This window comes from Canariomyces notabilis (genome assembly GCF_033297395.1).
Source record: "Canariomyces notabilis strain CBS 508.74 unplaced genomic scaffold N656scaffold_19, whole genome shotgun sequence".
Classification (NCBI taxonomy): domain Eukaryota; kingdom Fungi; phylum Ascomycota; class Sordariomycetes; order Sordariales; family Chaetomiaceae; genus Canariomyces; species Canariomyces notabilis.
This window is the reverse complement of record NW_027041841.1, coordinates 231,514-251,801: the sequence shown is the minus strand read 5'-3', so window position 1 is coordinate 251,801 and position 20,288 is coordinate 231,514. Positions and strand designations below refer to the sequence as shown.

At 56.3% G+C, this 20,288-nt stretch overlaps 9 protein-coding genes across 9 annotated transcripts; 5 read left to right on the top strand and 4 right to left on the bottom strand.

Moving 5' to 3' along the window:
• Positions 1-326: 326 nt before the first annotated feature.
• N656DRAFT_713584 (chord-domain-containing protein) lies at positions 327-1,596 on the top strand (the record flags this gene model as incomplete). Its single annotated transcript, XM_064811900.1, has 3 exons — positions 327-432; positions 581-1,115; positions 1,272-1,596. 3 exons carry the CDS (start codon positions 327-329, stop codon positions 1,594-1,596), a joined length of 966 nt encoding a protein of 321 aa, XP_064668061.1.
• Positions 1,597-3,679: 2,083 nt separating this feature from the next.
• On the bottom strand, positions 3,680-4,845 carry N656DRAFT_800005 (uncharacterized protein; the record flags this gene model as incomplete). Its single annotated transcript, XM_064817952.1, has 4 exons — positions 3,680-4,058; positions 4,121-4,276; positions 4,341-4,619; positions 4,691-4,845. The coding sequence occupies 4 exons, from the start codon at positions 4,843-4,845 to the stop codon at positions 3,680-3,682; spliced, it is 969 nt and encodes a 322-aa protein (XP_064668060.1).
• An 827-nt stretch (positions 4,846-5,672) lies between these two features.
• On the bottom strand, positions 5,673-6,992 carry N656DRAFT_713645 (uncharacterized protein; the record flags this gene model as incomplete). The annotated part of the gene is made up of 1 exon (XM_064811911.1): positions 5,673-6,992. The coding sequence occupies one exon, from the start codon at positions 6,990-6,992 to the stop codon at positions 5,673-5,675; it is 1,320 nt and encodes a 439-aa protein (XP_064668059.1).
• A 569-nt stretch (positions 6,993-7,561) lies between these two features.
• On the top strand, positions 7,562-9,866 carry N656DRAFT_838379 (uncharacterized protein). Its single transcript, XM_064818853.1, has 3 exons — positions 7,562-8,142; positions 8,198-8,522; positions 8,573-9,866. The coding sequence occupies exons 1-3, from the start codon at positions 8,041-8,043 to the stop codon at positions 9,547-9,549; spliced, it is 1,404 nt and encodes a 467-aa protein (XP_064668058.1). The 5' UTR covers positions 7,562-8,040; the 3' UTR covers positions 9,550-9,866.
• Positions 9,867-10,162: 296 nt separating this feature from the next.
• On the bottom strand, positions 10,163-10,538 carry N656DRAFT_800002 (uncharacterized protein; the record flags this gene model as incomplete). Its single annotated transcript, XM_064817951.1, has 2 exons — positions 10,163-10,266; positions 10,340-10,538. 2 exons carry the CDS (start codon positions 10,536-10,538, stop codon positions 10,163-10,165), a joined length of 303 nt encoding a protein of 100 aa, XP_064668057.1.
• A 2,778-nt stretch (positions 10,539-13,316) lies between these two features.
• Positions 13,317-15,312, top strand: N656DRAFT_207873 (uncharacterized protein). The gene has a single exon (XM_064808895.1). It carries the CDS (start codon positions 13,678-13,680, stop codon positions 15,202-15,204), a length of 1,527 nt encoding a protein of 508 aa, XP_064668056.1. The 5' UTR covers positions 13,317-13,677; the 3' UTR covers positions 15,205-15,312.
• A 1,211-nt stretch (positions 15,313-16,523) lies between these two features.
• Positions 16,524-18,122, bottom strand: N656DRAFT_800000 (RNA-binding domain-containing protein; the record flags this gene model as incomplete). Its single annotated transcript, XM_064817950.1, has 3 exons — positions 16,524-16,845; positions 16,896-17,536; positions 17,592-18,122. The coding sequence occupies 3 exons, from the start codon at positions 18,120-18,122 to the stop codon at positions 16,524-16,526; spliced, it is 1,494 nt and encodes a 497-aa protein (XP_064668055.1).
• Positions 18,123-18,551: 429 nt separating this feature from the next.
• Positions 18,552-19,150, top strand: N656DRAFT_781687 (uncharacterized protein). The gene is made up of 2 exons (XM_064815631.1): positions 18,552-18,812; positions 18,932-19,150. The coding sequence occupies exons 1-2, from the start codon at positions 18,587-18,589 to the stop codon at positions 19,018-19,020; spliced, it is 315 nt and encodes a 104-aa protein (XP_064668054.1). The 5' UTR covers positions 18,552-18,586; the 3' UTR covers positions 19,021-19,150.
• A 319-nt stretch (positions 19,151-19,469) lies between these two features.
• Positions 19,470-20,241, top strand: N656DRAFT_799998 (uncharacterized protein; the record flags this gene model as incomplete). Its single annotated transcript, XM_064817949.1, has 2 exons — positions 19,470-19,881; positions 19,985-20,241. 2 exons carry the CDS (start codon positions 19,470-19,472, stop codon positions 20,239-20,241), a joined length of 669 nt encoding a protein of 222 aa, XP_064668053.1.
• Positions 20,242-20,288: the final 47 nt, after the last annotated feature.

Here is a 20,288-nt window from a genome sequence, read left to right as displayed (position 1 = left end):
ACCTGCAGCCCCAGGCCCAAGGCTCACTCAGCTGAGCACAACCTTCCCCACACCCCACCTTCGACCTCAAACTTTCCAAGTGTAGATGGAAAGCTTCCATTCACTTCGAGAGAGCTTCCACAGGACCAAGCACGAGTTCCTTATCCTCGTCAGTCGCCAACCACAAAGATTGCCAGTCCGTTTGTTCTATCTTTTTTTTTTTTTTTTCAGCGCAGGGCATGACATCTGCAGACACAGACCGATTTCACTGCAATCAAGCAAGTAGCGGGGCCTAATCACCAAGGGAACTTAGCTCTCTGTTAAGGGGAACCCATTGACCCAGAAGTATGGCGCAGAAGTGTGTCCATCAGGGTTGCGGCAAGGAATACACAGATCCCGACGAGATCTGCCGCTATCATCCTGGGCCCCCAGTTTTTCATGAGGGCCAGAAAGGTATGCTTCCCGGCTTCTCCAGACAACTCCAGCCGCCGAACCGTCCCGCTGCAGTTCTCCGATGCATTTGCTGCTGCACATGCCTGCGGGTCAGACACCAATTCTGCTCCTTGTGACTCGCCGACTGACGCTGGCCACTCACACGCAGGATGGAAGTGTTGCAAGCCCCGTGTCCTCACTTTTGAGGAGTTCATGGCCATAGAGCCTTGCACCGAGGGGAAGCACAGCACTACGGACCTGCCGCCCAAGATCGAGAAGAAGGAGGCCGATCCCGCCCTTCTCGAGACCCGGAGCATGGCCTCCCCGCCTCCCCGTACGCCCATCGCCGCGCCACAGCACATACCGACGCCTCCTCCTCCGCCCCCAGAGTCCGAAGAGGACGACGAGACCATTGAGATTCCAGATGGGCAAGTATGCAGGCGCAAGGGCTGCGGTGCCACCTACAAGAAGGGCTCCAGCCGGGAAGGTGAGACTTGCGTTCACCACCCCGGCGTCCCGATTTTCCACGAGGGCAGCAAGGGCTACAGCTGCTGCAAGCGGCGTGTGTTGGAGTTTGACCAGTTCATGAAGATTGAGGGCTGTAAGACCAAGCCCCGGCACTTGTTTGTGGGGAGTGGAAATAAGGATGCGTCTGGCAAGGGTCCCGCCCTTTCCGGGGGTGAGGAGCTGCTTGAAACTGTCAGGTGAGTGCCGTCTACTTCGTTGGGACGGAGGTCCTCCGCAGCCAAGGATGAGCCAAGGATGGCTGTGCCTGCAGACACCCTTATGGGTGCCCGAGGGGCACTCCCGACTACCATGATTACTATGCACCCCAGCTAACAACTGCTCTCTCTTCCCAGAAATGACTACTATCAGACACCAACGACGGTGATTGCATCTTTCTTCCTAAAGAAGATTGATAAGGAGGCGGCCAATGTTGAATTTCAGGAGAAGCAACTGAATCTCAACTTGCTCACAACGGACACGCCCATTCCGAAGCGTTACAAGGCCGAGGTGCCGCTGTACGGATCCATCGATCCCACACGGTCGACATTCAAGATCTTGGGTACCAAGCTTGAAGTGTCGCTAGCTAAGGCGGACGGCAGCTCTTGGCCGGTGCTGCGTAGTGACGACCGTCCAACGGGTGAGATACTCCAGGTTGGCCGCGCAGGAATGGCCAAATAAGAAACGGAAACAAGAGGAAAGAGCCCGAAAGTGTGCTATTTACTCTCTGACACAGGCTCCGCTGCCGAGACCATCTGCCAAGGAGCGGCTCAAGGGAGAAGAAGGAGGAGAGTTGGCCGCCTTCGAGTCCCAGACGTTGGTGCCCAGAAGATCTGAATGCTACGTTCAGAAGCGACGAAAATCTGCAGTTGGGTTACTCGGTCAATAGATGGGGCGTGGTCAGATAGGGGGTGAAAAAAAGGGGAAGTGAGAAAAGGTCAGAAAAACTGATAGTTGCTAGTGTGAGGACTGCAACTGACAATGGATAAAAGCGAACCACGAGTACCTACACTAGAAATGCCGATATGCACCATAACTTAGAAACGCCATCTAGCCTTACCGCAATTGCTGGGCATTTGCTTGTCCTTACCAGGATGGCGCTAGAGAAGGAACTGCCGTTTCCCAAGGCGGGCTGACTTTGGGTTGCAACCCTCCTTCCATCTTCCCTATCTCTTGGCTCGGAATCTGTTTCGCTTCACCCGAACCCGCCGAGACGGAATCCCAAATCCCCAAATCCCAGCCCAGATGCACATGGGCATCTGCGGCTTTAGCATCCGGCCTAGTCACCTACCTACCTTAGTTTAACCCGCCTCGTTGGATCCTTGACTAATCCTTACCACCCTCAGCTACCTCGGCTACGCTACACTACGCTACACGGTTCGACGACTGGATAGGATAGGGTCCCTAGCTGCCTAGCACGCCCGATTGGACCCGAACTACACATACCACGTACATACGTAGGCGCTCAGCCCCATTTCACACACAGCGGTGTAACGATCGACATGCTTCGCTCTCTTCCGATCGTGGTCATGTTGAGCAGCAGATGTCTCGTCCCAGGTCCCTGGTTAGTTATGGTTGTTAAGGGGGGACTGAAGGCCAACGTCTTTGGCTGATCAGCGATCCAGAGCCTCGGCCTCCTCCACGTGTGCTGTTGACTCGTATATACATGCATACATACTCATATTTCATATCCTTTCTTCTGGCTGACCCGCTCCTGCATTAGGTTGTAAGCCCTCATTCCATCTGCATTGATTGTCAAGACTACTGTGTAAGTACCCTAGGAAGTCTTTACCTCATTGCGAAACCGCCAAGGTGATACCTATGGTGTAGCGGAGAGAACACAGCCTCCTTCCATATTGTGAACTACGTGCTCTATGCATTGCATGGACAAGAAGAGTTAGGGTCCGGACGTAGTGTATCTCCGTATAGGAGGAATGAATCCCCGTAAAGAAACAAAAGGGAAATTGATCCACGACGCCAGCGCGTCCCGCCGTCACCCGTCCGGCAACGCAACCCCACCTCCAAGACAATTCGGTTATGGCGGACGAATCGGGTGCATTGGTTCCGCCTTGGGAGACAAGGTTAACCCAAGATCTCGCAAGGAAGATCTGCAGATCGATTTTGAGTTTGTTTTCTGATATCTTCACCCCCACACCCCCTTTTCTCCGAACCCCCTGTCCATTATACACCCCATGTTGCTTGGCCAGAAAAGTACAGTACACTATGTAGAGGCAGTGCCTCGTTACTCGGGAATTATCATCAATAAAAAAGAAAAGGACCGGCGGGATTACTGCAGGCAAAGGAAAAGAAAAGAAGGAAAACGAAAAGGACAAATCACCTTGTACGTGTACTTCGCGGGTGTATGCACAATTCAAAACAAGCGTAAGCACAGCAAACCTCCCAAAAACCGGTGTACGCAGTGTAACGACTCGAAACTTATGCTTTCCGGTGCTTGTGAGATCCCAATTGGATCCACAGGCCAGTAAACTACCTGGAGAATCCGGTCATAACCGGACGAGAGAGGAAGATGATAGACATCATTGATATGCAACAGCAGCCCTCCACTCATCAATGCCCTTCAAGCCACTCTCAATGCAACCGTGTTTTTCGCCAAGTAAAAAACCCATGCTCCAGCTGATGTGTCGTACTCGTAACTGCCTAAAAGTTTCAATGCCAAGAACCGAGCCCAGAACCGTAACATGGATCCCATATGTAACATATTGACCTGAAAAGAAGAATGATCGTCAAATCGCAGTGAGCATGCTCAGACCGGCGATTCCTTACACCACACGGCCTGTGGCTCAGCGATCCTCACTGTCGGCGTCTTGGAGCTCGGGGATATGGCCGGGGACGGTGGGCGCGGCGAGGGCGAGGGCGGCGGCGGCGGTGACTCCTGCTGCTCGACCCAACGGCCGGGACTGGGCGAGTTGCTTCTGTCGCTGTTGCCGGCAACCAGCAGGGTCTCTGGGAAGGTGATGATGTTGCCGTCCTCTCTGCGGCCGATGACCAAGCCGTTTTCGGGTTTAATCTTGACCGGCTCTCTCAGAAACTTGATGACGGGCGCGCCGTCGGGCGTGAAGCCAAGGAACTTGGCCGTGATCTCAACTTCTTCCTTGTCGCTGTCATCCGCCCGGAGGGTTTGCCTGTAAACAGAGCTGGATTAGCTACGGCATCTCGCCGGGGATGAAGCAACCCTGTAACGTACTCTCTGCTGAGAGGAAGATCGCTCGACTCGAGACGATTCCTGGAGCTGCAACTTCTAGACCGGACCCGTCGCACGCGCTCTCTCATAGACCGGTGGACAGCGTGGCCGATGCCGGCAACAACGAGTACGGGCGTGCCCAAAGCCAAAGCCCACGGTCTGCCGTCGCGTCAGTATTTCACAGCCTTCTCTCGCAAATTGTAGGGAATTGCCATCGACTTACGGATTCCTTCTCCCGCGGATGGTGTTGGAAATGGCGAGCAGGATGCCAAAAATGGCGATGACGGAGCCAACCTGCATCATGGCCCATGTCGACCAGTAGAGGGGCATAAGATCCTCTCCGTCGCAGAACTGAAGCGCCATCAGAGCGTAAACCTCCATAACGACGGCGACGATGGATATGGCGGCATAGATACTGCATGCCATCATACACTTTTTCATTTTCGATTTGTACCCCCGAGATTCGGGCTCCAAGCCCAGCATCTGGCATTTATCGAGGTCACTGATGGAGACACAAGGTTAGCCGTCGCTTGGTTACGTAGAAAAGCATGAAAAAGCAGAGGGGAAACCAACCCGCTGTACTTCCATGAGGACAAGAATAGCATGAATATGACAAAGGCGAAGAGAAACCAGTAAATAAAGTCAAAGGCCTTCCGGTCAAGGTGCGAAGCAAAGCCCGCGTAGTGTCGACACCGCTGTGGGTCGACAGGGTCAAAGCCACCAGCCATGATGGCAGGCTTAAGGGTATCAGATTTGAAACTAGAAGTGACTAGAGGGAAAATGGGTTTGGAAAAGAAGTAAAGAGTGTCACACCGAGCAGGTGTTCACGAGGGTTTGCAAAGTAATCCCTGATGGTGACAGTACCTGGGAGAATGGGGTTGGGGGTGCGCTGGAGCCTTTAAATCAACAAACGAACTGTGTGCTAGTGCCCGAGCGATACAAGGTAGGCCGTCTACTTTTTTCTGCGTCCGAACACCTTATCGGAATCTGTGCAGCGGCTGCACACGAGCCCAGGCCGCTGCCAACGCCACTAGGATCTTGGAGTGTGCAGAAATCTGTCAACTTGGCGATATGCGGAATAAGCTTGGGTGACACCTTTTGTTGAGGGTGGTCGATGTGGAAGGTCAAAACCAAGACTTGTGTCAGGCATCATGGGACGGTATTCCGCAGGCATTCAGGCCGGCCCGGTAGACGAGAGTATGGAAAGCCGCAGAAAGAGCCTGGCACAACAATCTGAGATGAATGGTCTTGGTTTCCATCTCGGCGGTTTGGCATGCACACAGTAGATTGATATTTTGCTCCACAATCCTTGGCGGTGACGGCGGACTGCGGCAGAGCACAGCGCCCCACGGCCGATCGCTCGCATAGCGGTAAAGGCAGCCAGGGCCAAGAGCAGCCGGGTCCGAATGATAATGATCGAAGTTTCCGCGACCGCTCTCCGCCAAGCCCTTCGGGTGTACGACGGCGCACAGTTCGTCTAGTCATCGTGGTTACCCGCTGCCGTCGTTCCGCTGGTTCCCCCAACCTCTTCTAGCGGCCTAGCCTGCCAGGTAGTTTAGTTCATGCCGGGCATCAGATCCACCTTGTCAAGGACCATGGATCGGTGCAGTATATATTCTCGGAGCCACATGAAATCTTCCCCCTCTTCCTCGCCGTACCGGTGCTCCTCAGAGAAGCCGAATGAGCAGGCAATCTTGTCAAGGGCAGCGCGCTCATCTTCGTAGAGCCAGCGATGGCGTAACGGCGTGCCCAGAGCCCAGGTTACCCGTTTCATTTGGTCATTTGACGTAAAGAGAGCCACGGCACCGATGCTCGCAGTGAAGCCCACATAGCAAAGGGCGCCTGCAAAGGCCATGTTGGTCGCGGTTTGCGAATCCAACGAGTATTGCATCTGCGCTAGCTCGGTGGCGATAAAGTAAAGGACCAGGGGTGTGGTCACAACGGCCGTAGCAGGGAGAAGGGCCTTGTTGATTATCTTGGACCGGATGAAAGCCTTTGACGCGTAGGTATTTTCCAGAATGCCGATGGCGGCCTCGAGATTCTTGGCTTCGATTGCGGCATCCAAGGCCATGTCGGCAACGGCGCGGTCCACAGCATTTTCTGCCTTGTTGGGGTCACGCTCAACATATTGGACGGTCCCAGATGCCAGTTTCGGCCTTGGCTTGCCAGCGTAAAGAGCGAGGACCTGGGGCAACGTCTGCGGCCTTCCGAGACGAGCCTGGAGGCGGATGTACTCCTCAAGCACCTTCCGGGTGATGACAACAGTCGGGTGGGCGACGATTGCGTATGCCGCATCCGATATCTTATCAATGACATCGTGCGGTCGAAGTGACGGACTTGCTTGGGGAACGGGCTTGTCCCCGGTTTTTGGGACGACGCGGTCCAGGCCCAAGAGCTGCGATGCGGGTCTAGTCTCAGACGCAGGGTCTTCAGCGCGGCGTTCCACAGCGTCCCCCAACAACCTCAGATCGATTGCTGCGCATCCTTGAAGAGCCTTGAGCGTGGTCTCCTCGGATGGAAGACCCGAATGAGCTAGGAATGCCTTGGTGATGCGATTGACGGCAGCAACGCATCCAGCCAAGTCCGGAAGCGGGTGGCCGGCCGGCTGGGTCCTGCCGAATCTGTTCGGCGATGCATTCAGGGTTTGGGGGCTCTGTGGCCATTTGACTACTAGACATGGCCGCGAGGTTGTGAAGGAGCGGGCGGCTATCGGAAAGATAGGGTTTGCTCGGGGTGCCGCAGCAGGTGAGAGCGCGCCGATGCGCAAGGCGGAGGAGGGACGCTTGGCAGACTGAATCCACCGCCGCCCGGAGACAGGCTCGCAGGCCTGGCAAAGCCGTATGCCCGAACGGGTTGGGCACGGGCTACGTAACATGGCTGGAAAAGTGCAGTCTGTGTGGCCACCGAAGCTGAGAGGTAAAGGTAGGTTGTCTTCGGTCAGCAACGCTAACAGCAGTAGCTTGCCCGACCTCACGGGCAGCCGAGGTGGTGTCTTGAAGGACGGAACCTCAAGTCAATCAACGCTAGAAAAGCCCACAAATGGTTTGTAACACAGTCAGACAAGTAGAGCCGGTAGAACCCGGGAAGTTGCGGGGAAATTGGGAGATTGCGAAGCAATTGCAAAGCTTGAAGTCAAGCAGAAGGCGCGGTGCAGTCAAAAGAGAGCTCGTGAGCTAGCGCTGTAGCATAACGAGATCTTGCAGATCCGTGCATTTCTCGAATTGAAGTCCTGGATACGGATACTGTACTGCACATAACCCCCGGGCGCCTCGATTGATGAAAAGCCTCGCTCTTTCGCCGCTCCGGTCAATCAAAATCTCAGCGCAAGTTGATGCAAGATTTGATTTATGCAATACCAGAAATGCTGATAATGAGACAGCCATCTCTCACTGTTGGATACTTACATAACGTTCCTTGATCGACGCAACGAGCAGTGTATGAATAGACGGCGGCAAACATCGCAACCGAAGATATTCATAGACACAAGTCAGTACTCACACATGTCTCAATCGGTGGGGGATGAAGTCAGTGATTGCGTGTCGTCCTGAGTTCATGATTGACGGTTTCGATCTCCAATCTTGGCGCCAAGCTTTCCAGCCCGGGACCCCACAAAGAACACAGCGATGCAGCTCAGCCACAAGCCAGCCCGGAAGTGACGCAGTCCCAGGCAAGGCGGCAAGACATGTGGAGGAACGACGGAAACTTCCATGAATGAGCATAGCATCCCACGACTCTCCCACCATTCGAACCTTGGCCAGGCGTCCATACGAACGAGGATTAGCATCTAAGTTATCTTTTCTATTATAACTGCGCAGGTTTGAACGGGCAACAACGTAGTTCAAACAGGAGACCCTCGGTCTATTCTCTCTCCTCAATCTCAGGCCATCATCAAAGCTCCATCCTCCGCCGAGCACTCTTCCGCGATGCCGCCTCCCCCACCACCGCCGCCGCCTCCGGCTCCGGGACTTGGTGGTCCGCCCCCTCCACCACCTCCTCCGCCGGGGCCAACCGCCCAACCGAATAGGGTCAGTGATTTGGATTGTCTTGCTAGAGAGGAAGTAGGTGCTGACTAAGTCGCAGGGTGCGCTGCTCGCAGACATTCGGGGCGGCAAGGCGCTCAAGAAGGCCGTCACGAATGATCGATCCGCACCGCAAATAGGAAAGGTGTCGTCGGTCGGCGGCTCGGGGCCGTCCTCGCTCGGCGCACCTCCGATCCCGGGGATGCCGAAAGCGCCCAGCAGCTTGGCGCCTCCTGTCCCTGGAAACCGTGCTAGAAGCAATAGCGACCAGAGCGAGAGAACACAGCCGACATCGTCAAGCACAGACGGCCCGCCGCAGCTAGCTGGTTTATTCGCCGGGGGCATGCCGAAGCTGCGGAAAACAGGAGGAGGTGTGGACACTGGTGGTAAGCAACAACTTGGATTGCGTCTTGAGGCCTTTCTGATTATCATCTAGCGAGCCGAGATGCCTCGTACCTTTCAGATTCAGAAGTGGTCCCTAGATCGGCCCCGAAACCACCTACCGGAGCCGCTCCGGCCGTCCCGAACCGACCGCCGCTCCCCGGTGCATCCAGCACACCCACCTTTCATCCTTCGATTGCGAATTCACGAAAAACTGCAAACTCCGAGGCTCCAAAGCCATTATCATCAGTCTCAGTACACAAAGGGCCGCCCCCTGTAATCGGCAAGAAACCGCCGCCGCCGCCTCCAGGCTCTCGAAAGCCATCCTCAACCGTATCGCATGCGGCCCCTCCCCTCCCGAACGCGCCAGCTCCTCCGCCGCCTCCCTCCGCACCCTCAGCGCCATCACCATCCTCCTCTCTCGCTCCTCCCCCAGCCCCACCCCCTCCGCCTCCCGCGGCTGCTTTCCGCCCGCCCCCGGCCCCGGCGCGCACCCAACCGCCACCACCTCCACCACCCCCACCGCCGTCCGCCTCAACAAGCAGCATCTCCCAGACCATCGCCGCGCAAGCCGCCATCCGCGCAGCCTCCTCCGCCACCGCCGCCGCCGCACCACCACCGCCCGCACCCCCTCCCCCACCCCCGTCAGCAGCCCCGGCCCCGCCGCCACCGCCACCGCCGCCAGCAGCCCCGCCATCGGCGCCTTCGCACGCTTCTTCGTCGAGCACCTCACTGGCCCGCTCCTCGTCGGTCTGGTCGTCCATGCTGGACCCCAGCAGTTTCACCCTCGCCCCGAACGGGTCCGGTGCCAACAAGACGCCTAGCCCGACCGGAGGGGTTTCGGCGCATGCCACGGGTGGAAGTGGAGGTGGAGGTGGGGGTGATGGGAGGCAACGCTACGTGGTGCACGACCCGCGGTGGAAGTTTATCGGCGAGGAGAATTTCCCCAAGCCGAGGGAGTTTGTGGGCGGGCCAAGAAGGTACCGTGCTGGCAGGGGGAGTAGTGTGCCGTTGGATTTGGGGGCTTTTTGAGACTTTTGTTTGTTTGAGAAGGGGTTAGTTGGGGAGGAGGGGGGTTAGATAGGCAGCATGGTTCGGAGTATGTGAAGCGGAGAAGGGATGTGTGTAGGTTTGGTGAGGTGTGCCTGTACGAAGCAGATGGTTGTTAGAGGTAGGGAGCTACTCTGCTGGAGGGCGTCATGGGCAGTTTGTCGAATTGGAGGTACCATGGGTGGTTCTGTTAAGTCGGGGAAGACGCAAGCGGAGTCTTGAAGTAGCTTAGGGATTTGCAAGGACAATAGAATCATTAGAAACGCATGAGACGTTTGAGTACTCTGTGTAGGCCTTTGAAGTTCTCTGCTATTGCTGGTGACTAACTAGTTGGAAGGGCAATACAGGAAGCATGAATAACAACCAATTACTGTGAAATAATTGACATCGATTAGTTAAATAGATACTGGGAAGGAAAGGGCAGGGAATATTAAGCTGGGTACTCATAACTCATGAACCTGATTGCGTGTGCTAGCTGCCGGTACTGGTAGTTGCTCGGTTTCATAGCTGTTTCTCCATGTTTCTCCATGTGCTCCACGAAAGAGTAAAGACTCCGAAAAGGAGGTTGTGCTCCCAACAAGGCGCACTCGCACACTCAATAGTAAGAATAAGACTCAGGAGGCACCCGTATCCGATGATGCCCACTCTCCCGGCCGCCAGTCACCAGCCCCTTCTTCCCGCGGTTCATTGTGTCTCTCTCTGTTGGACGGGGGTCAGTAAGATCGGACAACTCAGTTCAAGTTTCAAGTCAAGGAGGTCTGAGAGTGCTCACCGCGAGGGTAGTATGATCTCTGGCCGACGACGCCTTCATTGCCGCCATGTGCCTCGAGTTTCTTGGAATCTTGTGAGGATGTAGACGGAGCAGGCGTCGTGTCGGACTTTGTATAGAATGGCGGCTGCTCATCCTGCGACAACGTCCTCGCCTTGCCGGAGAAGCGGGCACCGAGGGAGAGGTTTCTCTTTCGGTCCATGATGCGGCAGGTATGTTGAGCTGGTGGGCAGTATCAGATGTAGTAGTAGTAGGAGTAATGGAGCAGCAGCAGGAGGAGGAGGAGGGTTGTAGCCAAATGAAGAAAAAGCGAGCCGGCAGCTCATGCCCACTCTCTCTCACCCTACTTATACACCACCAGGACCTGCCGATAGAGCCTCAATAATCCCCACACAAAAGCCAGGTGGGGTTTTGGCTTCGCTGGCCATGATGGCAAACCAAGTCCACACGCACACATGGGGTGCGGGTCGGGAGTCGTGATGTAGCTGCTGGCCGGTCGTGTGTGGACAAAAACTCCCGGGGACGTGGAATGTGTCTGCATAACGAACGCAGCAGTCTCATTGGCAGGCCACGGACTTTTTGCATCGCGACTCGGCGAGGGCGCTCGGGGGGTTGCAGCAAGTGTGGCAGACACTGCTGCTTTGGGGCAAGAGGGGCTCGACCACGGCTCATGAGCCGCATTCTGTCGGATAGTCTGCCCTTCCCCCGGGATTTTGGAGTAGCTCCCGTTAACCGGTCTCTCCCCTACCCTACCCTACTCTCTCGTTTCTTCAGGTCGCATGTCGTCGTCATACAGCGGCGGGCCGGCTATTGCGGCACGGCGTATGATTTGCTTGCTTCCACTTTCCACTTTCCCACTTTCTGTGCTTTGCTTCTTTGCTTGGTAGTCGGTATTGACCACTAGGTGGGAGAAGCGGCTGGCTCCGTGATGCCCAGCAGCCGAACTGGGCTGGCCTAAATGTCTTGCTTGTCAGTGTGGTGCTGCAGCGCTGCAAAGCTGTCCGGGTTGGGTTTTCGGGCCAAGCTGGTTGGCCGAGATGGATGCTTACTCACTCTCGTGCACTGTATTATGTTTTGCACGATTTGAGCCACCGGTGGACTGAAAAGCGCTGGTTGTCGGCCATTTTACTTTCCTGGAGCAAAATTTGGTGGAAGAAAATAGTTCAGGGGTAAGCTGGACCAGATATGTCACGTCGGCGAGTTGAGAGTTTATATCTCAGATTCTACCCCTGAGCACTAACATGGCTAGGTGAAATTCCAATTCCCTGATCCGTACAAAATGCTGGGGCCCGCCCGCCGGGAAACGGGACCAAAAAAGCCTCCAGAATGCTTGATTTAACGTCAAGAAAAAAGGTCCTAGAGTGGCTACCTAGAAATTCTAGTCAGCTATCTAACTGCCCGTGGTATGCTGCACATCTTTAGGTATGCGGCTATTATATTCCCAAACCTGGAAAGAAGGTGCCGAAAGGCAGGTAATCACTCTTTCCTCGCACAGGGTTCTGTGCCACTTACCCTCGACGGGAGCTGTATGCTGCCCCGAGACTCGGAATCGTGCCATCGTGCCTGCCCAATACAAGGCTCGAAACCAAATCGAAGGAGCCACTGTCGTCGTGCTATCAAGACAAGCTCCTGGCATTGCGCCGACGATACTGGGTAATAGTCATGACACACAAGCGCATGGCCAACAGCTTCTCAAGACGCCTCCCCCGCGCGCCCCAACATATTGAGTACTGGCCGCGACGAGCGCAACCATGGAAGCTTGACGTGGCGGTTGCATGGAGTCACTGCAGCGGAGTCGAAACGACTCCATATTGGACCATTGGCCCATCCCAATCCGTGGCGAAGACGGGCGTGAAGTTTTCGCTTCAATCTACCTCTTATATCAGCCCTCGTCAATCATACGGCACGCAACCCCGGCCAGCCGTGCCCGAACAGCTGCTTTGAGCTGCAAGTCAGGGCAGTCTTGGGATTGCAGGGCTGTCGTATTTGCCCGCCGCATATCACATCTCTTAGGCCGCATGGGGCTATCGCTCGCGTGCCTCGACGCTATTTGGTCTCCTTCACGGTTGGATCAAGGGGCTACAACCATACACATCACCGAACCCCAGTAACTCGGCTCTCTATCCGAGCTTGCTTCGGCTGCCCCCACCTTTCCGGCCCCCTGGGGATGCAAATTGTCGGCAATCGGCACGGATGAATCTGCGAGTAGCGTGACACAATACACCTACCGGTAGACACAGACGGCAGAGGCGGAGCAGGGTCCGCTGGTAGCTGAATAGGCTGTCGAGACTCGAGAAACACAAGTGTCTGCTGTCGCTCTGGGACCAATCAAGCCAAAGTCGTTTCGGCATTGTTCGAAACGGAACATTCAAATCTGCCGTCCATCGAGAAGGTTACCTTACACAACCTACTACTGTGGTAGTGTTTCGAAACACTTTCAGCTTTTGGGAAAGAGGCCACGGGTGCTGGTGCACGAGCCATATTCCAAGACGGTAATTACTAATTTGGGTGCCCCCTGTCTAGCCTGCGAATGACGTCTGTCCTTGAACCCATGTTTGCCGTGGAGAGTGGCCAAACCTGCACTTGCAAAGCCTTGAATTGCTTTTGCGGCATGTTCAGAGCCAGAGAGGCACGAGAGGCTCAAGCCTGGTTGCATATTTATTGAGTCCGGTCAAGGGGTACATTATCCTCACGATCTACTTCGTACACGTGTATACCTAGCTTCGCACGGTTGTCGTCATTGGCTAAGCCGCTAAGAGCAGCCCAGTGTCCTTTGGACCGGACGGCGGTGGCCTAAAGGCGGCGAATCAGAGCGCGGTTTGCGACTGAGTGACCTTCCACTTTTGGGAAGGGTGGATCACGCCTACTGTGTCAGCCACTGTCTTTCCTCCCGCCGCTGCGCTGAAGTGCCACAGTGTGTGTGTCGGTGGGCGCTGCCAACAAAGACAACAAAGCCTCAACAGGTTTCAACCCGCCGAGTTCGTCTCGTCAAGGCGGCGCATAGGTGCAGTCTGAGCTACGGGACACTGAGCTTACTCGGCACGGTTCTCGGTTTCCCTTTGGCCCTTCCGCTCGAACTTTGCTGCGAATCAGCTCATTTGCTCGAGCGATCGTTCCATTCAATCATTAAAATCGCCTTTAACTAAGCACTTGGTCTCACGTCTCCACTTACAGAGGCGGGGCTTGCCGCGGGGCCGACAACTGTTGACGAACGAGACGAGCGAGCTCGCAGTGACTGCGCGAAGGGCCCCAAGCGCCCAATAATCAAGCGGGCATCTATTGCCTGCCGTCCTTCCCCCTCCTCTTTTATTCTTTTATTCGCAATCAGAGTATCTTTTGCCATGGCGCCTTCGGATTCGCAGCGCACACGACAGGGCGGGGAGCGTGGCGACAGCCGTGTTCCGGAGACCGCTGGCCGGTCGGATGCGGCATCGCCCCAGCGCCGGGGAGACGGTGAGTTGGCCTTGTATGTGTCCGGCTTTGGTCGGAGACTTATACCAGCAAATTTAGAGTCGTGGATCGAAGTTGCCTCGCAGCCGTCGTCGTCATCCTTATCATCTATTGGCGAGGATATCGTGACAACAGGACTTAGGGTTGGAAATGCTTCACATCTACACCGGCGGCGACGGTCGCAACAGCAGCAACCCATGCCCGCTTCATTTATCGTTGGCCACCCCGCTTCACAAGGAGGCGCCACGAGCAGCCAGGAGGAATACGACGAAACAGAGAGCGAGGAGGACCGGGTCCTGACAAGCTCCACCGAGGCAATACACCCGTCTGCCAGTTTATTCCGCCAACAGACCGCTGTCCGGCCAGCCGGGGAAAGCGACCCTGACAGCGATGACGATGACGAGAATGCGACAGCCCTTGGCCGTCCGTCCAACGTGCCAGTGTTCAGGCCCCAGCCGAACGCCTTCTCTCACCCGCCTTCGCACCTAACCCATCGCCACTCGACCGGCTCAGCCCAGCCGTACCATAACCACCCCCAGCACCGCCCTCCGATGCCCAACCGCCCGCATACCCGCTCCCACCGTGGCTCCACGAACTACATGTGCCCCTCATATCAAGCCGACAACGACGCCGCGCTTCGCGCCTCTCTCACCACTCTCCTCTCCTGCGCCGCCGCGGCCCGCGGGCTGTCCAAGGAGAAGCAGCACGGCCTGGACGAGAGGCGGACCGTCGGCGGCGCCGGTGTCGTGCCCAGCTCTCAGCCAATGGAACTGCGCCTGGTGCCCGAATCAGAGCTCATGGCCGATGACGCCCCACCACCATCTGCCTCAGCCAGCCGAGCGGCACCCGCGGGCACCGGCCCGGCAGCAGCCAAGACCCTGCAACAACTAGGGCCGCAAACCCGCACGGCATCCAACTCCAGCGCCCCCAGCGCCGCCCCAAGCTCCAGGTCTGATTCCCAGAAGGGGGCAGTGTCCTCTTCCGAAAAGCACAAGCGGCCGGCGGCCAGCGGCTCAAACAACCAGACGAAACCCGCAAGAACTGCAAGGAAGAAGCAGCGCACCGGCAGCGGCGGCGCTGCCGCCCTCCTCCAAGGCGAGGCTTCGTCATCATCATTAACGGCCACCTTTCTCAGCAGCCCGACGCTCCTGACCTGGGTTGTGAGCGCTGGCGTCGTGGTGCTCGTGTCCGTGGTGGGCTTCGGGGCCGGGTACGTGATTGGGCGCGAGGTGGGCCGGCAGGAGGCTGCTTCGTCAGCGTCGTGGGGCGCCGGTCTCGGCGGCGCCTCATCGAACGGCTCTTCGTGCGGCCGCGAGCTCGTCAGATCCACCGCGTCGGGCGCTGGCGGCGGCGGTGGTGGTGGGGCGGCTCTGCGGCGGATCCGCTGGGGCGATGTGGGCAGGAGCGTCGCGGCTTGAGGTGATTGCAGTGGAATGAAATGAAACGAGATATGCCCCCCATCCAACTGATTTTGCCTATACTCAAGCCGGATTGTGGGAAATGGTCTGTCGGGGTGAGGGCGCAGGGTCCTTGGGGACAGCACAAGCGTGCAAACATGAATACCTAGGTAATGAGGCAATGTCGTTATGATGGATTTGGGATGGGGCCGACGACGACATGTTGCTCTGCGTTCCTTTATTTTCCTTCGTCTTCCCTTTGGCTATCGGTCGTAAGTCGTTGCAGCAACAACGTTTTGTTTGGGTGGTTGCGGTTGCTTTTTTGGTTCTCCGATCCTTTCGTCAGTAACTTGGGGCGTTGCGGATACCGGATAGTTTCAGATCGACTGAATACCAGGTATTTTCTAGCAATTCCCTGTCGTTGCTTTCCGTGCAACCCCAGGTTTCCGAAACTCGTGGCCATAAGCCGCGCTAGTTCTGCCTCAACCTGGCATGTCACAAAATCACAACAGTCACAGCGCAGGAGAACAAGTTCGCAGTGGCTGATGTAAGTTCTGGCTACCTAGTATTACTCGTACAAGCCTGCCCATGGGGTATCGACGCTGCTGGTAAGAAGTAAGCATCGTTGGGTATGGGATACTTACCAGGCAGAGAAACGCCATGTGTAAAGATCGCCCGTGTACCACCGAGACTCCTACCTCACCGCCGGGGGGTCGTGGAACTGCCAGGATACCTTATGGAGGAAAAGAAAAATATAAACCGAGACAAGCCGTATTCGCCATAAACCATCGAAATCAGAGCCCAAACTTTTTAATTACCCTCAGAAAAAACGTACCCTCGAAGCCCTCAAAGCCCAAGGGAAGCAGCTATTGCAGTTGCAGAAAGCTGGCTCAGGTCTCGCGTTGTGCAGGACCTGATACCATACTTCACTGCCAGAGAAACCCGCTCTTGCGGATTGCATGGAAGCTGGGTCAGGCGTGTTGATGCACAGGCGCCTGTTTCCATGCTTCACTTCAACTGCGATAAGCCCACGAGAACCCACGAGCCAACAAAGCCCACAAAGCGCAGGGAAACCCATCATGACACAAGTGATCCAGCAAGCCGACCAGCATCGCGCAGAGCGGATGCACTAAACGGGCTGTCAAAGAGCCAAACCAGCCCACGAATATGAGATCAAGCCCTCAGGTGTATCGTTGCTTCTTTGCAGAAGCTGCCCCTCAAAGCCCACTACCCCCAATCAGGGAGCGTAAGATTTCAAAGCCGACAACCCACAAGCCCTCGATGGTTACTGTGTAGAGCCCTCGCGACGATCCCCTCAATGTGCGGCATGCAGTGTCACTTTAGAAAGTGATCTTCTTGCCCTGGAAACCACCACCCCCGCGGTTCCCACCAAACCCACCGCGACCACCTCCACGACCGCCACGGTCACCAAAGCCACCACGGCCGCCACGGCCGCCACGACCTCCACGACCGCCTCCACGACCGCCTCCGCGGCCACCACCAAAGCCGCCGCCGCCGCCGCTGTTGTCACGGGGCTTGGCGAAGTCCAGACGGACAGGCCTGCCATCTAAGTCGGAGCCATTGAGAGCCTGGAAGGCAGACTTGGCGTCATCAACCGAGGAGAAGGTCACATACGCGAAACCCTTCGGGCGACCAGAATCCCTAATGAATGGTTAGAAAGTGTGTAATCATATGTTGTAATTAGCACTTACTGGTCGGTAGGGATCCGCAGGCTTTGAACCTGAGCGACTTCGTTGAAGAAGGCGGAAACAGAGTCCTCACTGGCGGTGAAAGCGAGGTTGCCGACGAAGAGAGTGTCGCTCTCGGGGCTGACGACGTCGCCATGTTTGCGGGCGCGGTCGGCAGCACGAGCGTTGGGTGTGCCATCGGTGCTCGGCTTCTGGGCGAAGTCAAGACGCATGTCACGGCCTTCGAGGTAGGCACCATTCTTGTCATTGTAAGCCTTCTCCGCAGCCTCGGGGCTGTCGAAGTCGACATAGCCAAAGCCACGTGAGCGACCAGTCTCCTTATCGGTGACGACCCGGGCACCGACGATGCCCTCGTTGTGCTTGAACTCCTCGTACAGCACGTTGTCATCGACACCCCAGCCGAGGTTGCCAACGAAAAGGGTAGCGCTCTTATCAGAATCGGCCTTCACCTTCTTGGAGGCATTATCGGTCGCCTTCTCGGGTTCCTCGTCGGCCTTCCTCTTCTTGGACGGTTTTTGGGCCTCGGCCTTCTCCTCAGTGGACTCGGATTCTTCGGACTCCTCCTCGGACTCGTCCTCGTCAGAATCAGAGCCGTTCGAGTCGGAGTCGCTCGAAGCGTCCTCATCCTCATCTTCATCCTCAGACTAGAGACATCGAGTTAGCCCAAAATACACTCAAAATGTTATGAGCGACACTCACGTCAGACTCAGAATCAGACTCAGCCTTCTTGGCCTTGCCATTCACTGCCTTGGCGGCCTTAGCAGGCTTTTCTTCCTCCTCGTCATCGGAGTCGGATGACTCGTCTGATGACTCGTCGGATTCGGTGCTCGCCTTAGCAGCACCGTTGACCTTGGCCTTGCCATTGGTGACAGGGGGGTGTGCATCGGTCATCTCGACATCAGAGTCGGCCTCAGACTCCGAATCCGACTCGGAATCTGAGGCATCGCTGGCGCTCTCGTCCTCGGACCCGGCCTCAGACTCGGACTCGGACTTGGACACAGACTCAGACTCAGACTCGGAGTCGCTCTCCTCTGACTCAGACTCAACCTTCTTCTTGGACTTCTTGTCGCTGACAGCCTTCTCCTTGGAGACGACGGCCTTCTTGGCAATGTCCTTGGCAGACTTAGCAGCGGGCTTCTCGACAGCCTTGGGGGCAGCAGCCTTGACGGGCGCAGCGGGCTTCGCAGCGGGTTTGGCCTTGGCGGCCTTGACATCTTTGGTCTTGCCCATGATGATTGAGGTGATGGAAATTGAGGTATCGAAACTAGACGCTCTGAAAATGGTGGATGTGTGTGGATGGGAAAAGGTCGCTTGGGGAAGGGAAGGAACTTTTTATAGAGAGAAAGTGGCTGGAGGAGGGCCGATAGCAAAGAAATTTCAGTTGAAAAATTGCTTATCGCAAAAGATTATGTGGGGTCAAAGGCGGTGAAACGCGTCAAAAACGCGGATCTCGTGCATGGCTGCATTGGCTGCATTTGTGGCCCACATAATGCTCGATGTGGTTGCCTATCAATTCAGGCACTCAATCTGGAAGCTTGGACGCCGAGCTGCATTGGCTCCGTCACGAATCGCTGTGGCATCTGCTTGGGTCCTTGTGACCACTGTTGCTGGACTGAAACCGCACCGGCGCATCCATTACTCCCATCAACGGTCTACCGCGACTTACAAGTATCTTGGGCCACCGTTACAGAATCATGCCGACACCCGAATCGGAGGCCTTCCTGGCCAAGAAGCCGAAAGTCCCTCCTAGCTTCGACGGGGTCGATTACGAGGACACAAAGCGCTTGAAGCAGTCCCAAGATGCCATAATCCGCGAGCAATGGGTCCAAGTCATGATGGGCCGGCTGGTCCGGGAGGAGTTGAGCAAGTGCTACTACCGCGAGGGAGTCAACCATCTGGAGAAGTGCGGTCGGTTAAGAGGTTAGTTATCACGGGAGGGCGAGAGCCATTGGAAGTCAATCGACTCGGTGGTGGCATCTACCTCTCGCATGAGAATATGACGGTCATGGACACTCGATATGGTGCTAATGTTGGTGCAGAACGGTACCTCGAACTGCTCAAGAATGCCAAGGTCAAGGGTTATCTGTTTGAGCAACAAAACTACTGGTCGAAGCAGTCCGAGCAATGAGCAAGGAGTGTATTGTAGACGGATCCGATGACCGCTCATAACTGGGAGCGCACTGCTGAACAAGGAGTTTCTTTGGGATCTTTGTGGGGGGGGGCATAAAGTGCTGCCAACGGGGGCTGCAATGTGGCAGTCGCAGCCGTGCAACTTGAAATCCTAACATCACAGATTCGGTTGTACATACAATCAATCGAGGCCTGTATAAACGTCACCGGCAATTTTGTTTCATCGAACACCTAACCAGTATTGCAATCGTAGTGGTTCTGTTAAGTCTTGGTTCGCGAGCTCCCTTTGAGTCTTTGACAGACCCTGGTCAATATCAAACTGCGCAAGCGGTGCGTTTGGACAGCCGTAGAAATTTTTAGCTCCTCGTCCTCCACTGCAGCGCTTCGACTCGCAGCTCAACACCAAAAGCAGCAAAACCTCACGCTCCTTCTGTGCACCCCAAAGCCATGATTTGCCGAACCTGTCTCCGGCGAGCCGCAGGGTTCGCGACCAGGCAAATAGCACCCCGATCTCTCAGCGTAACAGCCCCTGCGCGAACCTTCAGCACGACCCTCTGCACGCGCAATGCAGCACCAGCGGCAGCGGCAGCAACGCCATCAGCAGAGTCCCGCGCGCCGGATCTGACCCCTTTAACGCCCTCCTCCTCCGCCGCTTCAGAAGCAGCAGCCGCCGCCGAAAAGCCCAGGCCGATTTCAATCTGCGCGGCCGGCACCCCGCTCAACGGGCTAAACTATTTCAAGGGCAGATCGGACCCGGTCGCGCTGCCGGACGAGGCCTACCCGGACTGGCTGTGGAACTGTCTGGAGGTGCAGAAGAAGGCCGACGCCGCGGACGACGCTGACGCAGGCGACGAGTTCTGTTAGTCCCACCCAACCCTACCCCTTTCCCTCCCTCTCTCCATCCACAAGCCAAACCCTGCCCCTAATCATTCATATGACTAACCACACCCCTTGATAAACAGCCAAATCCAAGAAACAACGTCGCCTCGCGCTCAAGCGGCAGCGCCAGCAAGAGGAGAAGATCCTGGCATCGGGCAACCTCGAGGCGCTGGCGCCCAAGATCCCGCTGCAGCAGCAGAGCATCAACCTCCCCGCGGGCGAGCCGGGCAACGTGCGGGCGGCCATAGAGGCCGCCGACAAGCGGGAGGAGCTGCGCCGCGCCATGCGCAAGGAGCGCCGTGCCAAGATCAAGGAGTCGAACTTCCTCAAGAGCATGTAAAACTAGTTTCTTCGCCGCCCGGTTGGTGTTGTTTTGGATGGATAGAT

Bases quoted from the DNA above. Each gene is read 5' to 3' on its own strand.
- N656DRAFT_207873 (XM_064808895.1), top strand. From the start codon at position 13,678: ATGGCGCCTTCGGATTCGCAGCGCACACGACAGGGCGGGGAGCGTGGC.
- N656DRAFT_781687 (XM_064815631.1), top strand. From the start codon at position 18,587: ATGCCGACACCCGAATCGGAGGCCTTCCTGGCCAAGAAGCCGAAAGTC. The intron at 18,813-18,931 runs GTTAGTTATCAC...ATGTTGGTGCAG, and splicing joins GAAGTGCGGTCGGTTAAGAG to AACGGTACCTCGAACTGCTC.
- N656DRAFT_838379 (XM_064818853.1), top strand. From the start codon at position 8,041: ATGCCGCCTCCCCCACCACCGCCGCCGCCTCCGGCTCCGGGACTTGGT. The intron at 8,143-8,197 runs GTCAGTGATTTG...ACTAAGTCGCAG, and splicing joins CAACCGCCCAACCGAATAGG to GGTGCGCTGCTCGCAGACAT. The intron at 8,523-8,572 runs GTAAGCAACAAC...ATTATCATCTAG, and splicing joins AGGAGGTGTGGACACTGGTG to CGAGCCGAGATGCCTCGTAC.